Source organism: Schistocerca serialis, chromosome 1, assembly GCF_023864345.2.
Source record: "Schistocerca serialis cubense isolate TAMUIC-IGC-003099 chromosome 1, iqSchSeri2.2, whole genome shotgun sequence".
NCBI lineage: Eukaryota > Metazoa > Arthropoda > Insecta > Orthoptera > Acrididae > Schistocerca > Schistocerca serialis.
In genome coordinates, this window is record NC_064638.1 from 487,674,571 (window position 1) to 487,693,768 (window position 19,198).

At 39.0% G+C, this 19,198-nt stretch overlaps 1 protein-coding gene across 3 annotated transcripts in view; it reads left to right on the top strand.

Moving 5' to 3' along the window:
- Positions 1–19,198, top strand: part of LOC126473817 (histone-lysine N-trimethyltransferase SMYD5) — an 83,696-nt gene that overhangs the window by 48,453 nt on the left and 16,045 nt on the right. For all 3 annotated transcript variants that reach the window (XM_050101140.1, XM_050101131.1, XM_050101147.1), the window contains exons 6-8: positions 5,583–5,691; positions 7,390–7,518; positions 15,008–15,185. In XM_050101140.1, coding sequence (XP_049957097.1) covers positions 5,583–5,691; positions 7,390–7,518; positions 15,008–15,185 — 416 coding nt within the window. The remainder of the gene's footprint in view (positions 1–5,582; positions 5,692–7,389; positions 7,519–15,007; positions 15,186–19,198) is intronic.

Consider the following 19,198-nt stretch of genomic DNA (forward strand, 5'->3'; position numbering starts at 1 on the left):
AAAAACAACAGTACCTTCACTTTGATAGCTGCCATCCATTCCACATCAAATGCTCCCTTCCCTACAGCCTAGGTATTCGTGGCAAACGTATCTGCTCCAGTGACGAATCCCTCAACAATTACACCAATAACCTGACCAGTGCTTTCCTCTCCCGCAACTATCCTGCAGACCTTGTCCACAAACAGATCCTCCGAGCAATACATTCCTCCCATCCAACAACAATGTTCCTACCCCCAGACCACACAGAAGCATCCCCCTTCTCACCCAATATTATCCTGGCCTCGAATACATCAACAAACTACTCCGCCAGGGATATGACTTTCTCAAGTCAACCCCTGAAATGAGATCATCCCTTGACAAAATTTTCCCCACACCACCCAGAGTTGCCTTTCGTCGCCCCCCTAACCTCCGTAACATCCTTGTTAAACCCTACAATATTCCCAGACTACCTTCTCTACCCAGTGGTTCCTACCCCTGTAACTGACCCCGCTGCCAAACCTGCCCCATGCATCCCCCCCACAACCACCACCTACTCCAGCCCCGCTACTGGTAAAACATACACAATTCAAGGCAGGGCCACGTGTGAAACTACACATGTCATTTATCAGCTGACATGCCTGCACTGCACAGCCTTTTACATTGGTATGACAACAACTAAACTGGCTGAGCGCATGAACGGACACAGACGAACTGTCCGCCTAGGAAATGTCCAATATCCAGTAGCGGAGCATGCCCTCCAGCATAATTCTAGGGGCCTAGGAACCTGCTACACTGTATGTGCCATTTGGCTTCTCCCACCCAACACCAGTCCCTCTGAACTGCAGAGATGGGAACTTGCACTCCAACACATCCTTTCATCCCGCCATCCCCCTGAACTGAACCTACGTTAAACAACCTCACTCCCATTTACTCTTCAGTCTTCTCCTCTTTCCCTTTCCTCATTAGCCTTTCACACATCTTTTCATCCTACATAGTTGTGTTTATCTTTATACTATATACCTCTTTACTTCTGTATGCATCCTCTTTGGTTTGAAGCTGGCACAGTACTTCCAGTAGAATATCTTTGGCTTCCCTCTGACAACCATGCCTCCATCCTTGCTACCCTCCCTGTTTTCCTTTCCCTGTTGCTTCATAACTTGGGTTGTGAGTAACTGAATCCACTTTCCCTTCTTCCCTTTCTTTCCCCTCTCTCCTCCCTGATGAAGGAACATTTGTTCCGAAAGCTAGGAACATAAATTTTTGGTTCTGTTTTTTGTGTATCTATCGGCTGTACTGAGCTGAGGTAAGTACTGGCGAGCCCCTCTATCTCTTTGTTAGTATTTGTTCCTACCCTTCAATCAGAAAGCTTAGGCATATGCGTGAAGGTAGGCACTTCACCATTAAAGACCATAAGCCAGTTGTGTTCACCTTCCATCAGAAATCAGGAAAAGCATGCCCATACTAGCTGCACCATCTAGATTTCTCTGTGCAGTTCACTACATACATTCAACATGTTGATGGTGAGCAGAATGGACCTGGCGGATGTACTATCCCACATTGACACCACTGTGGAGGAAAGAACTTACCTTCATAGCACTACTCAATGCACAGGAAAGAGGCAACAAACTGAAGACATAGCTCAAAGCACTGCCAGGCTTAGAGCTCTAACACATTCAAATCCCATACCCAAGTATAGTGCTACACTGCAACATGATCTATACCACAAGTATGTCATTTTGTCACATATTATACATTACTATGTAAAATAAGACAGAGGCAACCATTTACCTATAGAAGATTGGTGTGTTGCACACAGAAGAGCATAATAGAAAATAGTTAACACTAGCTTTTGAGCTCTTGCTGTTTTTCTAGTAATATGACACACATTTACACATGCAACCACACAGACATCCAAACTTACACGCTTGCAGTAATGACGAGTCTCGTTGCTATCACGAGTGTGTATATCTTGGTGTCTGTATTTGTGAATATGTGTACTCTTGCTACAAAAAGAGCAAGAGCTTTGAAGCTAGTGTTAACTGTTTTCTATTACATATTTCTGTGAGCAGTGAACCAGTCCTATAAAGGTAAGTGGTTGCGTTTCCATTGTAATACATATTTTTCTGTCCAGGAATTTCTGTTGTTGTTTATCTAACATTAAGCATGCCTCATACTTTTGAATTCTGCAGGAGAAGTTAATTTTGGATGTGCTTTCACAACCCAGCTCTTGTATAGTGTTTTGTGTCAGTCTAGCAGAAAGTGGGCTTGCATTACCATGGAGTAGCATCACTTCATGCAGCCTTCCTGGTTGTTGCTCTTTGATTGCATCTGCAAGACATCTCAGCTGTTGACAACAAATGTCAGCAGTGATGGTTACACTTTAGAGAAGCAGTTCGTAGTATACCACACCACTGCTGTCCCACTAGATGCAGAGCTTTTGTGGATGCGTGCAGTTCTATGCACGGGGAGTTGCAGCTTTGTTTGAGCTTCTCCCATTCCTTTCTTTGTCTTAGATTAGCATAAAGAAACCATCTCTAATCACCAGTAATGTTACGGGATAGGAATGGTAAGTGTTGTTCTTGAGCCAATTGATGACAAGCAAGCAGAGATGCACATACGGCCACCTCCTGAGATTTTTGTGGTTTTGTCTTAGAGCATGCTGTACCCATACACCGATTTTTGAACCTTATCCATTGCATGTCACAGTTAATTATATTCACCAGTTCTCAAGTACACTGATTTTGATCATTGTGGATTAAAGCGTTTAAATGATCTTAATCAAACCCTGAAGGTCTTCCTGAAGGTGGAGAGTCACTAATGTCAAAATAATTTCTTCTTAAAATGAAAAACCCATTTTCTTGCTGCGCTCTGTCCAACGGTGCAAATTTTTCTGGCTGCCTTCGCTGCTGTCACCCCCCTACTGAACTCAAACAGAAGAATATGTTGGAAATTTTCCAATTTCTCCACTTGCCACTCCATTTTTCTAGTGTCCACAGCTCCACTCACTATCTCCAAATGACAATATGTAAACTCAAACAGCGACCGTGAACTACAAACAAAAAATGATAATTAATAACACATAGCAACCAGAATACCAACATGCAAAACAAAAATGCTATGAACTTACGCACTAATCTATGCACCACCAGATCTAGACAGAATAACTTTCTAACCAGAATATAAGAAAACAGTACCAGTTAAAGATTATATCTTTATACATTGTTCCTCAGCTGTGAGGGGCACACTTTGATGAAAATGGGTAGCCTTAATGGTTTGTCAGATAATTGGGGAAAGAATACTCGGATTGTAGAAATCAAATAAGAGTAATGTTTCTGGAGAGAAAAAAAAGGTCTAGAGTTATGGGTCCACTTGCAGCATTGATACTTAACAAAGTTAAGAGAGATACTTTACAAATATAGTACTTTTCTATTAATCTTCACCATTTTCTTTGAAAGCTCTTTCCAATTATATCACAAGTAGAAATATAATATTTTGATAAGCAGCTTGTTTGATAACAAACAGCATCTTGTGGAAGGAAATTAAGTTATATAATATCAAACAATGGAAAATCCAGGAAGGAATTTTTGTTGCGCCTATCTGTGACTCAGCATCTCCACCACGTGTTAAGTTACATAATAATTATTAGAAGTAGAATCACAGTACAGTTTCAGAGTTTCACTAGAGATAAAAAAGTGTTATCAAGAATGTCATCAGTCAGTCTATAAACATGGTAGAGCTCATGATATACCTCTGCAGTACAAAAATGAGAATATTAGTGATCAATCAGAAATATGCAAAACATTTATTAATCATAGCTGTGAACAGTAGGAAATGTACATCAAAATATTTTGCTGTAAGACCATAAAAACAAAATTTTTGAACAGGGATGTTCCAAAGTCGTTATATAATATGCAGCTGCAGAACTAGAAACAAAGAGACTGAGTTAATTACTAAATGACTGCAACAAACTCAAATGAATTTGTTAAAATATAAATAGATTTCTGAATATTGCTGCACAAAACAATAGCACTTAGTATTGTGTAAGTAACATTGTTTCAGGAGTAATGTAAAATAGGATTAATCTTGACAGAATGTAATCATTGTCACTGTAGTGAGTCCATTGCTAAAGTAACTGTTGTTCCACATTTGTGCATGTACTGCTCAAATCACTATCTGCAATATCACATATAAATTTATCTTGTCCCTGTGGGTGGGGCTACTTTGTGACAAGTGTATTTTCAACTTGAAATGCTAGAGGAAATACGACTGTTACAAAGTTAATGATCAGAAATTTATTTAAACCCATGAAGAGGAAGTTAGTCACATTCATTTTAAATGTAAGAACTTAATTATATCATGAATACAAAGCTTCTGCTTTGATAAACCTACTAATTACAATTTTCAGATATCTTGATCACTCCGTAATGCCTATTAGTCATTTTAGTGGAAAGAAGCTGCCATTCAGAGTTGACTGTCACGAGGTCTGCACTTATTGAAATATGGCATGGTGATATTTATGAAACTAATGACTGAGGACTCTCTGGATCCAGCAAGGAGACACTGGAAAACCTCATTCTTATTCACTGGAAGTTCTGTTCTCCCATATCTTTGCTTCAGTTCCTTTCTGGCCCTTGAAAATTTCAGGCACTGAGAGAGTAACTCTGTCATAGGCAGATATTTTGCTTCTGTTCAAAGGCCTGTCATAAATGTTGCCCCGCAACATAATTGATTTATTAACAGTGAAAAATATTTGTGAGTGATAATATGATCAGTAACATGAAACACAGTAAACAAGTTTCCGAAATGTGAACTACATGATGAGACAGTGGCGAAGGTGCAGCCACTATATGACATATTATTAATGTATGCAGCATAAGTAAACTCTCAGACAATAATCATTTTCTAAGTAAAGTAAAGGAAAAATTTTGTTAATAATACTCCTATATCTCCAGTTTTGACAAAGAGGAAACAAATTTGAATCCAGCTGAGGTACTGTAAAACAGAGGGTGCCTTATGATTTTTTTCATATTCCACTGCTTTTCTCGACAAACAATAATGTTGTCTCACTTCATAAGACTTTATTGTGAAAGATGTGGATATAATGTGCCAAATACCCTGGTAGGGAACATCATCAAATACCTTGCAGAAAACAGATCTTTACTCGAGTACTTCTAAATAAACTGCATAGACTTCAGGAAATAGCAGCTATACAAAAGTGAAATTTTATTTTCTCAAGATGATAAAATAATTGGAGAAGATCATCCTACATACTTGGAATTGTGTTATACTATTTGTGTGGAGAAAGATACATTTAGAGAAAGTAAGTTTTAGGCACCATCCTAAAAAAAGGAGACACGAGATGAGTAGCATCTTGCACGATGCCTGTTGGTTTTTGAGGATGTATGTTGTAAATGTCTCTGCACACAAAATTAGGTGAAATTGTCAAATAATGGAGAATAACAATGTGCCATTTAGAATCTTTGTTAACAATCCATACTATTTGTGTACAGAACAAGCTGATATAATAACCTGATTTTTAAATATGCATGTTATTAAAACCCATGTGATAATTATTTGTTTTAATGAGTATTTATCTTCTTCAGGCAGTATCACTATCCTCCAGAGACAGCATCTATAATGCTTCTTGCTCAAATGGTGGCTACTGTGCGTCAAGCAAAGGATAAGGAAGGTGCTCTAAATCTCTTCTTGCAGGTGAGATCTCTTTAAAAATGTTTACAATCTGTGAAATTTGTCAGAAGTGGCAGTTGTGCAGTGGTAAAAGCAGTATAGTGTGTATGTAATTATACATCAACTCTGATGTATGTTGCATAGAAACAAGTAACAGAAAACAGTATTCACTCTAGCTTTCAAGCTCTTGCCCTTTATCTGCTAAAAGTGCACACATTCGCACACACTGCCACACAGACACCCAAATGCATACTCTTGTGGTAAAACTGATAACTGATAATCGATTGCTGAGAGCAGTTGTCCAGGCAGAAGGAGTTGGGGAGGGTTAGGGGAGGATGTGTGAAGCAAGGAGGGGGGGGGGGGGGGATAGCTGGATAATGTGAGGCAGATGACTCAGCAACTGCACAACAAAGTGAAAAGAGTACAGAGAGTAGAACATGTAAGAGATATCGAGAGAAGGAGGAAAGAAAGAAGAGGAAGGTGGAAATTAAGAAGGAGACAGGGAGGGGAAAGAGAGAGAGAGAGAGAGAGAGAAGTAACCATCTGGCCATCATATGAATGGCCACTGCCAAATTGTGGCAAACAGCAGACTTGACCATCCATTTGCTGAAAATGTTGTACACCACAACACATACAATTTCAACAGTTGCTTTACTATATTGACCATTTGGTTACTCATTTCCAGCACCTTTCTCTGTACTAAGTAGATGGGAATCCTCTCCAGCATATCCTGCACTCTCACAATCCCCCTGGTTTAAACACTAACCTGTTTCCTACTGCCTCATCTTGCCCCCCCCCCCCCCCCCTCTCTCTCTCTCTCTCTCTCTCTCTCTCTCTCTCTCTCTCTCTCTCTCTCTCTCTCTCTCTCTCTCTGTGTGTGTGTGTGTGTGTGTGTGTGTGTGTGTGTGTGTGTGTGTGTGTGTGTGTGTGTGTGCGTGTGCGTGCGCGTTTTAGAAAAAATAGCAAAGGCTCAAAGCTAGTGTGAGTATTGCTTTCTGTTATGTTTTTCTATGTGCCACAAATCAATCCGCTGTAGGTGAGTGGTTGCCTTTCCCTTATTTTACATGTTGCTCTATTGAGGAGTTTCTACTATTGTTATAGAGGGAATTGGTGACACAGTACTGGATTGCATTCTCAGTTGCAAGCAGAGGTTTCTGTAGGACTCCCTAGGACCCTGAATTAGTTTTTATTTTGTCAAACTACTGTAGGTGAGTGCAGGAAAGATCTAAGAAACCACAGCAGACATGCCTAGTCTTTCTATTATTTAGTATTCATTGTGAATGGGGTATATAGTAAAATATGTAGCCTCTTTTGTCATAAATGAGACTGTATTACCAAATTTTCCCAGAATTCTCTCAACACTCATTAATCAACTGTTATATAAAGTCATATCTTAATTTCATACAAGAATGTGGCAACAGACAAGAATTACTTGCAAAACTTTCAGTGATTTCGGTGTGGAAGTTTGACAGATCTGTGGTAAAATAAAAACATATGTCTCATCAAAGTATCAAACACTTGCTTCATGAGAAACATAAACCTCAGTTATGATGAAGGAATAAAACATACACAAATCAGTTTGTTGTCAGTAATTGTTTAAATTGTCTTTTTGACATTGCTAAAATGAGACCTTTAATAATGATTAACTTGTAGTGTCTGCAGTCAAAGAAACATACATTTTATACTTTTTTAGCTTAATTATATATCAATATTTATTTTCAGTTTTGCCATCGCACAGTGAATGATGAAGAGGAAATTGCTCACAAGTTACTTGGTGATGAGTATAAAGAGCAACTGGAAACCTTGCGAGGGATGTTCACTGAAGCTTTGTATGATCCGTGTTGTGAGCAGGTGTGTATCTTGTAAATTGGTGTTATGCATGTAAAACTTAGCCCTGACATTTAATGCAATATTGAGTCTGTTGATGGGCCCTTGCTCCTGTCTCTCACTGATATGTACTGCTACAATATTTTGCTTGGGATGTTATTGCCAATCAGTTGGAGGTATCCTTTGCTCCAGTTTGTTAATGCTTTCCACTCCTAGTTATGCTGTCAAGAGTGTTCTCCTCTGCGGATATTTATTTTGGCTGAGAAAGAGTGTTACTGATCACCTGTAAAGAACGGGTAGTTTTAAATAAGAAAGGCACAAATATGAGCTCATCCTAATATTTTATTGTTTGCTATGTGGTACATACAGTAATAACTGTTTTTGTTCAGTTTTGTTTATAATTACTTCCCATGTGTTACTTCTTGAAGCAGGATGAAGTTGACCTTACATGACTCACAGTGGAAGCTGCTAACCACCAATCCACTTTGTTATAATTTGCTCCTTTTTCTTGAATTTCTGTTCATATCATTACTTACATGCTTCCTCTTCCTTCCTATCAAATGAAAAAAGATTGTAGCTGTTTGTAATGACAACTTCAGTAAACCAGAAAAACTATTTTTTCATGATCTTATGAACTCAGTTTAAATCCTTTCACAAACCTTGTTTGCTTTTCAAACTGAACTGGCTGTTTCCTTTCACAATCAGTGATCAACTGTGTTGAGAACAATAGAGTGTACATAGCACTGTCATGAACATTTTGGATGGAAAGATAGACATGCCATTTACACATTAGACTTATTTGCACACAGTTCATACTGCTTAAGTTTCTTCTTTTTCAAATCAGTTAGAAAATCTTTCGTCTGTGGCATAATTGTTGCTGCATGTCTTTTTGTTTTATGCAGTTCCCTAAACTGAGAGATTGTATGGAACCAGCCAGTGTAGATGTAAAAGCCTGAATCACCAGTGCAAGCTTGCAGAGTTTGTGCCAAATGAATTTGTATTAGAGACATAAACTGTAAATCAGGACAAATTTTCATCTTACCATAATATAGAATATGAGAAAATGCCAGCTGTTTTCTGAATCAGAGGCTTCTTTAACTTTAACCAAAACCTATAAATGAAATCTTCTGTGCTCATATCGGTAGCCACATTCTATGTGATGCAAAAATTCTTTATATATATTATCAATATATTCACTAACAATCTTCACTTTTCTGCATCTTGTGCATACATTACCTTGGGATTTGACTGGTGAGAACAAATACAGCATCTAGAATGTTTGGAAAAATCAGAAATGAGAGAGAACGCCCTCAAAGAATGGGGATTCTGTCTAACCAATCATTGGTAGAATAGCCATCCTAATTTCATCTTTGAATTTAGTCATGTTCTGTGTTACACCTAGAAATGCTTTAATCTCATGGCTCACGTTGTTATGAGTACCATATTGTATATTTTGATAGTGAAGTCGCCTTCTGTTTCTGAAAAAAAAGAGATTATCCAGTACTGGCTTGCTGGGCCTATCGTAGCTTCATCAGAGAATTCCATTGGCCATCACTTTTCAGAGTTCCTGCAGGACCTTCACATCTCCTATAGTGATCCCAGAGCACAGGCACTGTACTGCCACTCTACAGTCTGTTACCTCAACTATTGCCTGTCTCCCATGAAGTCGACAGGGAGTAAATGGATGAGAAAGGATCACCAGGAGGATAAATTAAAGAGAATGGAGAAAAGACCAAGAGGAAGACCAAGGACTTGTAGCTGAAATAGAGATGGACTGCTTGCAAAAGGAAGGAGAAGACTGGATCAAGCTGGAGGCAGAGAGATGGTTAAAAGATAGAAAACCATTGAGAAGCTTATGTTCCAAACAGACCTGGCCAGCAGCTGGAAACTGTAGATGATGATGATGATGATGATGATGATGATGATGATAGTAGTGAAGTCACCTTCTGATTTTTTTTTCTGCCTTGTACACATTTGTTGCAGTCACAATTTCACAAATAAAGCAAGAATGGAAAATAACTGTGACTGTCCAAGTTCTTTTGTTGCGAAAGCTATTTGAAGAACTGTGGATTCCAGTTGTCAGACTGTCACCATCATGATAAAGCTACCAGCTATATGCAATAGACAGTACATTATTTTTACTGTGTTCAGCTGCAGCAACTTCAGAGTCACTGGGACTCTTTTATTACTGCATAGAGGAAGGAATTCTTGTTACTACTTTTCATCAGTAAACTCTCCTTCATTCCCTGTATACTCCAGGAGCCACTCCAAAGTACCATTCTAATTTATACTCCTTCTGCTTGCCATCTTCACACAAGTAAAAACTGTGTGAAAAGGGCACGATCTCTTGGACAGTTGTAAGTATGTACCTTTTGTAAACAGAGCTGACTACTTGTTGTATCTATTGTTCACTCAATACTATGTAATTGGATAGATAAAAAAATTTACTCAACAAGCAAGCGGTGGAAGATTATGCGCATAAAAGAAAGTTACACTTATGTGAGCTTTTGGAGCCAGTGGCTCCTTCTTCCAGCAGAAGGGGAAGGAAGAGGGGTGAAGGAAAAGGACTGGAGAGGTTTAGGAAAATAGGTTGATTTTGGAAAAGTCACCCAGAACCACGGATCATGGGAGACTTAGCAGACGGGATGAGATGGAAAGACTGATTGTTGGGGGCTGCACCGTAGGAGATTTGAAAACCTGAGAGTTAAAAAGTGGAAGACAGGATAATATGCAAGACAGAGATTACTGCTGAAACACTGTGCATGAATTAATAAGACTCAAAAGTTAAGTGCATTGTGCTTAACAAAGGTGGGAGGGGGATGGTGAAAAATAGACAGGTCAGAAAATGAAAGATGAAGAAAGCTAAAATGGAATAGTTACTGTGAAGAAATGCAGAGAGACAAAAATTAATGTAAATTAAGGCGAGGTGGGTTAGTTTTCTACATCTTTCATTTTCTGACCTGTCTTTTTTTGCTGTCCCCTTCCCACATCTGTTATGTGCAATGCACTTAACTTTTGACTCATGTTAATTTGTGCACGATGTTTTAACAGTAATGTCTTTCTTGCATATTACATCGTCTTCTACCTTAAAAGTTCAGAGGTTTCCAAATCGTGTCTGGAGCCTTCTCCCCAACAATCAATCTTTCCTCCTTATCCCGTCTGGTAAGTCTCCCCTGCCCCACAGTTCTGGTGACTTTTCTGAAATCTACTACTTTTGCTAAATCTCTCCAGTCCTTTTCCTTCACCCCTATTCCTTCCCCTTCTGCTGGAAGAAGGAGCCACTGGCTCCAAAAGCTTGCATAAGTGTAACCTACGTGCATGTCCTGCTGTCGCTTGGTGAGTAGATTTTTTATCTGTTCTGTTAGTACTGTGTGATCAAATGTGTTGAACTACCTGTGACACCAGAGCAGGTGAAAAAGGAACAAATAGAGCATGTTGGATATTAACAGGTATTGGAGCCACAGTGGAAAATCATTATTTTAGGTGATATCCAACACTGGAGTGGAAACAGCTAATGTTTCTTAACTGTTTCAGTTTGTGTATTTAATGCCTTCCAGGGGCAATGAAAATTTTATTTTCAATAATTCACATAATTTTGACCAAATTTAGAGTTCTCATATACTCTGATAATACTGTTACGTTAAAAGTTTAACTCAATAAGGCAAATATTACACTTAGAAACTGTTTGTTTGTCTTCAGGCAGCATAACTGATGGAACGCAAATGGCCAGATTTTATTCATCTCACATTTGAGGGTGAGAGCACTTGGCAACTTCCAGCAAATTTTGCACACAATCTCAAACCTTTATGAAACTTTTTCTCACTGACACTGCTCAGAAAGTGATGAAAGAAGTAAATTTACCCCTTACTATATTTTTGCTGTTCATGAAGTAAAACTTCAGCATCAGACATACAGCAGTTTATTATTTCTTTACTACCAACTTTAGGTGTGACATAGTCTGCAAACAGTGTCCTCAATACCACTGAATGTCGCTGCAAAATTATAGCATTCTATGACATATCGTTCAGGAGAGATTATGTCGTAAACATTGAGGTGTGTAAAAAAACTAGCTTTCGCTTAAAATAGAGTGAAAATTACCCAGAATATATTCATCCAGTGTTTCATATTGAGAACACTTAGCCACTTTCAGCAAACTTCAAGAATAATTTCAGACCCTTTGTGAGCTTTTTCTCACATATTAACTCATACGTAAAGTAATAAGACATTTGAGGCTGTCTTGTACATGGGAGTTTGATTCTTTAGGACAGGCATGGGCAATCTTTGGTGACCTGCGGGCCTGATTAATATACTTACTTAACTTGCAGGCCGGCTCATCCCTTTATGCACTCCTAGTGCATAAAGTCAAAACTATAGCGCCCATGATGCTAATGTTAATGGCGCAACACACTGACATGAATGGTGTCCCTTCTGTGACATGCCAGCCAACAAACTGTTGCCTCAAAACATATCTTTTTGAGAGTACATTCCTTCAAACGTTTACATTCATGTGTGCATTGTAAATGTTGTTTCTTTACTTACAATATTTCATTGAGATTTGATAGGTCACCATTTTAATAGATTCTAATACACTATAAGACAAAAGAAAGATGCACCACAAAGGAGCTATGCAAAGTGGCAACAAATTGTTATTTATAAACATATCAATGGAAAATGAAAATTCTGTACTTTGTTGGCTGATGGATGAATGCGTGATGCTAAAGTGCAGTTTTAGCGCATAGCAGCCAAGGATAGTAAACAGTGGACATATTGATATCAGGGCATAAAGTCTTTGCGAATTTCATTCCATATACACAGTTGGACAGTAACTGCACCTTGCAAATAGACACATGAGCAATATACCCAGACATCAGGATTTGAGAGGGACGTGATGTAATTGGGGTCAAAGAAGCTGGTTGGAGTAATTGGCAATTCGCTCAACATTTGAACAGGATAAATGCCACTATTCTACAGTTTTGGCAGGAATGTGTGAACCATAGCCGAACACAGCATCAAGAAGGAAGCCATCAACCTACAGAGATAACACAGTACGAGGACTGAGGAGTTGTCAGAGAGGCACTCAGAGCCACAGATTTGTCATTACCACTGATTGGATGTGCAACTTGTGCTTCAGTGACCACAAGGTCCATTAATAGGTGGTTCACAGAAAGGGGGGCTAAGCTCATAGCACCCCTTGTGCCATCTACCATTTGCCACTGTACACCAACAAGCCCATTTGCCAGTGTTGGACACATTCAGCCTGGAATATCATTGACTGGAGTACAGTTGTCTTCAGTGATGAGTCCCATTTTGAACTGAGTTCCAGTGACCAGCGAACACATCTGGAGATGTCCCATACAGCAGTGGGATACGGACCTGACTGTCACCTGTAGTTCAAGCACCCTTACAGCACAGTAGTTCATCAATGTATTCTATGCCCCTTTTTCTTGCCCTTCATGGCAAGCCATCCTGGGCTTACATTTCAGCAAGATAATGCAGACAGTGAGAGATTCTACTGTTTGTGTTCAGACTTGCCAAATCCTATTTTGCCCAGTAAGGTCACCAGATTTCTCCTCAAATGAGACCTGTGGAGGATTATGGGCAGCAGGGCCCTCCAGCCAACTCGGGATTTTAATGATCTAATGTGCCCATTGGACAGAAGTTGGCACAGTATCCCTCAAGAGGATTTGCAACAACTCTATTGATCAGAGCCAAGCCAAGTTTGCATAGGGGCGAAAAGTGAACCAATGTGTTACTGACTTGCTCAGTTTGTGAAGTTGATTCTCTTGAATAAATCACCTAATTTTTCTGAAACTGTAATCATTTGTTTGTCTGTACTTGTACATCACACCTACTGATTTCCATCCTGTTTGGATAATTCTTCATGGTGCGTCTTTTTTCCCATTAGTGATATGAATATAATAGAGGGAAACATTCCACGTGGGAAAAATATATCTAAAAAGAAAGATGATGAAACTTACCAAACAAAAGCGCTGGCAGGTCGATAGACACACAAACAAACACAAACATACACACAAAATTCTAGCTTTCGCAACCAATGGTTGCCTCGTCAGGAAAGAGGGAAGGAGAAGGAAAGACAAAAGGATATGGGTTTTAAGGGAGAGGGTAAGGAGTCATTCCAATCCCGGGAGCGGAAAGACTTACCTTAGGGGGAAAAAGGAGGAAAAAGGACAGGTATACACTCGCACACACACACATATCCATCCACACATACACAGACACAAGCAGACATACCTGTCCTTTTTCCCCCTAAGGTAAGTCTTTCCGCTCCCGGGATTGGAATGACTCCTTACCCTCTCCCTTAAAACCGATATCCTTTTGTCTTTCCTTCTCCTTCCCTCTTTCCTGACGAGGCAACCATTGGTTGCGAAAGCTAGAATTTTGTGTGTATGTTTGTGTTTGTTTGTGTGTCTATCGACCTGCCAGCGCTTTTGTTTGGTAAGTTTCATCATCTTTCTTTTTAGATATATTTTTTCCCATTAGAGTGTACAAAACTTCACTCATTTCTTACACAGCTACATTCCGTATGATTGTTGTTGTCAAAATTATATTTGTTAATGGGCGTACATCACTGGGCACTCCCCATTGTTGTGGATTCATTCCATTAGAAAAACTTATGAAAACTAGTCTAATGGCTGGAAAATGTGGAAAAACATTTTATATGTAAGTTTGTTGAATGCAAATTCGTGTTTCCAAGCCTCAAACAGCTAAAATTCACCTTTGAAGTAGTTAGATTGTGCTATAGGCAATCAGTAAATTAATAACAGAAAAGATAGTCTAGACAGAAACTAGAGGTATGAGTAAAAATGTGGAGGGAAAGGGTTAGGGAACTATTTTTACAGATCTGTAAGCTGGAAACTAGAAATTTATTTGTTACTACTTGTTGGGATTGCTTTACTACTTGTTGAGGTTGCTTGATTTGCCAATGAGTAATTGGTTATTCCTCTGCAGCCTCAAATAATATTCAGATGCACTTTTGATTATTTTATTTTTAAATCTAAAAGTCCAGAAGAGAATAACAATACGGAAAGGATAGATTGTTACTCCCCACAAAGAAGAGGCATCAAGTCACAGACAGGCACAATGAAAAAGAATGCAGCTGGGCCTTAGCACCTGGAGGCAGTTGCTGTGTGTGTGTGTGTGTGTGTGTGTGTGTGTGTTTTTCTGAAGAATGACTTGCCTGAAAGCTGAAATATTTCTAGTATTCTTTTCCATTGTGCCTATCTGCAACTCAATGCCTCCTCTGTATGGTGACTAGCGGCCAGAACTTTCCGTATTGTACATGTGTGTAAAACTTGATTTCAATGTTTAAAATGGAAAATCCATGAGTAAACCTCTTTCTCCTTCAAAGTACATGGTAATGTATGCAGTGTCATTATGAAGTATATTGACTAAATAACAGTTGTTCCTTTCCTTGTATGTTTCATATTTACACAGATGTCATTAAGAACAAAAATTAAATACTGAAATCAGTTCGTCTTTTCATGCACCACAGTGGTTTACACCAGAAGGCTTTCGATCATTGTTTGCACTTGTGGGGACAAACAGCCAGGGAGTTGGTACAAGTCCTCTTACTGAATGGGTTAAGAATACTGGCATGCTGGATATTTCTGAAGAAGAAAGGGACAACCTTGATACTTTCATTGATGAACTCTATACAAATCTTGATGATGGTAAGCATTTTTAGTTTCAATAATTTTAGAACACAGCTCAGTATTATAATTGGGTAATTTCTTTCAAGATTTCTTATTAAGATATTGCTTAGTGCCATAATTATTGATGCTCTATAATTTCACTTCTCTAGTATACCTTTTGATTGTTGTGGTAGTGAAAGTGATCCTTTCAGAACTTGGTTTTTATTGCCTGCACTACATCATATTTATTAGCCTGCAGCACTTCAAATTTATTAGTGCTGTGTTTTATTGGCTATGGGAGATCCCAAATATGCTTGTGTTTACAGGCCTGCTCATATAAGAAATCAAAACTATGATACTATGCTGTGCCAGGATAGGTGAGAAACATTAAGGCTTTGAAAACAACAACAAACTGTCAGATTTAACATTACACATTAACTTGAGGTAGTAAAAAATCTTATAGACCATGTAAGTTTTTGTAATATCAATTATAATTATAATGAATTTTTGCAATGATTAGAAATTACAGTTATCAATATGCCTATGGGCACAAACACACTTTTCCATTCCTTAGAACCACTTGCAAAAGATGTTACTCTCCCATTTCTTAAGGATGCATTCACTAGGGCAGTCGAAAAAATCACATTCTCATATTCTCTGCAGTGTTTACAATGAGGATGTGTGTGCTAGGCCACACCATCCAAGCCAACCAGCAAATAATGTTGCCTGTATTGTCGAGGAGGCAGGGAGGGACCATATCTTTTGCTGTGGGTGTTGCAAACCCAAAATCTTTTATGTTAGTTTTTTTTTCTTTTCTTTCTCTTCATCAAGGAGCATGCAAGATACAATAGAGTCATCACTCCCACTCATTTCTTCTCTGTCGCACAGAACTGTAGCAGAAGATGAAAAAGAACATTATGTTTCAAACTGTGCATTGAGAAAATATGACATATGGACTTTCTTGTGGCACTATTGATGCTGCTAAATAACTGCGGTTCTCTCAAACTGTGAGTTGTATGGAGTGCACTAGTCGACACTTACATTCAGAGAACCCCATTCAAAACAGTGATGCAGGTTGCTACATTTTTATACAATATAAATGGTGCTATTATATGTTTCCTTTGTTCTTAAGACAACAAGAAGCCACGGAATACAAGGTCAAGTAACTAGAGTGAATGAACCAGCACTCTCACATTTTCCATTCACAAAATATTGACAGTTCATTGGTATGTGATGTGGTGTGTTGTCACAACTCAAAATGAAATGACTTATACTTGATTTCAGTTACTTTAAATTCCAAGAAAGAATTACAATAGGCATACTGGGTTTTACAAAGCGTTCAGTGGTTACTAAGCATTTACTGTCAAGAGGAAGCGATGACCAGTCTTAATGAAGAATAAAGTGAGCTTTCATTGAAGCAGCAACAAAAAAATGTATTGTCATTTGTTTTCAGTTTCATAGTTGTATTATTACATCTTGCCACCAGTCATTGTATCCTGTGTTTCCTTACTGTATGCCCCATTCGATTTTTCAAGCATGAATCAACAGCAATCCACTTGCACAGCTTCCTTACTCTGTCAGTGAATGCAATATCCACAGGCACATTACTTTATAATATCTAAATTGTCATGCAAAATGGTGCTGCAATCGATTCAAGAATTGTTCTATTCAGTTCCTACAAATGTGACATAAATTTTCTTTCGGTACTAGTACTTTTGGTATGGTGGGGGAAGATTGAGGAAATGGGAGAGTTTCAAGTACCTAGGAAGCCTGATACAGAAAGATGGAAAAAACGACAGAGAAATAAACAAGCAGGGGAGAAAAGCAGGAGCATTTCAGAGAGCATCAGAAGCCTGATATGGAGCAAGGATGTACCCCAAATCAGTAAAAAGGATATATACCAGTCATACTATGTCCAGATCCTGACATATGCATCAGAAACTTGGGTTATAAAAGGAAGAGAGAAAAGCCAAGCACAGGCTAGTGAGATGAAATTCTTGAGAAACAGTATTGGAGTGACAAAGATAGACAGGTTAAGAAATGATTGGATCAGAGAGTTAATGAAGGTGGAACCATTACGGGAGGTGGGAGAGAAATCAAGACTGAGATGGTATGGACACATTAAGAGAATGGAGGAGAAGAGGGTACCAAGGAGGATACACGAGATGAAACTGGAAGGAAAGACACCAAGAGGAAGACCGAGAGACAAATGGCTGATAGGAGTAGAGGAATGCGTCCAGAAGAAAGGCGAAGACTGGATCAAGGTGAAGATGGAGAGATGGTGGCAAGACAGAAGACGATGGAGAGGCCTATGTTCCATACAGACCCGGCCAGAGGCTGGAAACTGTCCAAGATGTATATGTACACGTACTTTTCTTGTATCACTGACAAAGTGTGAATTATTTTTGAGAGAGAGATTCTAAGACTAATTTCTGACAGTCAAAATGAAGGGGCTACTGTCTGCAAAAGACCATCAGAGAGTTTAATAGTGTTATGTCTGCAGACCTTTCTTATAATTACTAAAAATTGTGGTGCAAAATCACATTGTGGTAATTATATCTTCAAACTGGCTGATTTCCAAGGTTCATTTTCTTATTTCTGTTTTTGGCACTGGAATATTAGAAATCAATGCAGTATATGGCTGAAATGAATGTCCACTCTGCTCTTGTAAAGATTTCTGTTCTAATAAATAGACTGCTGTGCAAATCTTAAAGACAGAAGTAACATTCACATGATGCCAAGTAGCATAGATTAATGAAACTTCAACCATGCATAGAAAGAACTGCTACACTGTAGCACAGAAGGTAACTGAAATAAATACACACTAAGATGAACAGAAAAGACACTTTCATTCAAAGACAATAACTACACAGAAGTCACTCCTATTTATGATGACTCCCTAGACATTACAAAGGTGCATCTGGACATGCTACAGTATGTCTCCCCAGTGCACCCACATGTGCTTAATGGGATTTAAGTCAGAAAACGAGCAAGCCAGTCCAATTGCCAAGTATCCTCTAGTTCCAAGAGCTGCTCCACCTGCACTGTACGATACAGTCATTCTCTAAGATTTGGGGATCAGTATGCACATGCATGCCCTCCCCTCATCATAACACCTGGATGCATTATGTACCCTCATATGGTGAGAAGTGGTAACATTTAATGAACCCAGGAACACTGTCGAACACAATTGTTGTGGTGGTCCAGGTGTTAGTGTGTAGAGAAATGATGTTGCGTAGGCATAGTGATCTCCATATCTTTGAACATGGTACACTCTCCTGGCAGTTTTATTGTGACACTGTATTTCTTCCCCATATGCATCTCTCCAGGGGTGCTTTTGGCCCTGGCTTCATTTTTATGGGTGACAGTGTACAACTGCATCAATCAGAGCAGGTAGAGCAGCTCTTGGAAGGAGAGGATATTCAGTGAATGGACTCACCTGTCGGTTTCCCCACCTTAAATCCAATTGAGCATATGTGGGACGCAATGGGAAGATGTACTGCATCATTGTTTGAACTGCTCACCAATCTTGTGACCAGCATGGGAGTACGTTGCAGAGCATGCATTGCTGTCCATGGTTATCACATACCCAATTAAGAACCATGTCCCATCTTATGTAAAGTCCACAGGACGAACATAAATCACAATGACTTTAGTGTACATGTTGTCTTAGAATAAAAGTGTCATTTCTGTTAGGCTGATTGCATACCTGTTTCAGTTGTCTAGTGTACTAAACTGTAGCAACTCAGTCTATGCATGGTCCAAGTTTCATCGATCTGTGTTACTTGGCAGTGATACATCGCGCTATAGTTAGTTTTGTCCTTACATTTTGCACATCAGTGTAATTTGTGTGAGCCTTTCCTTGTTTCTTTCCAGTGGAAGAATGTTATAATTAATGTATTCAGGAAATACCTGGTGCTTATCTGGTAAAATATGGGAAAGGTGGACAAATTTTAACTCAGTTGTAACCTTTTGGCCTTCTTATATGAAAGGAACAGGTATGATACTAAAAGGTCAGACTGGAAAGACAAGCACGGCCTGAGAGATACGGA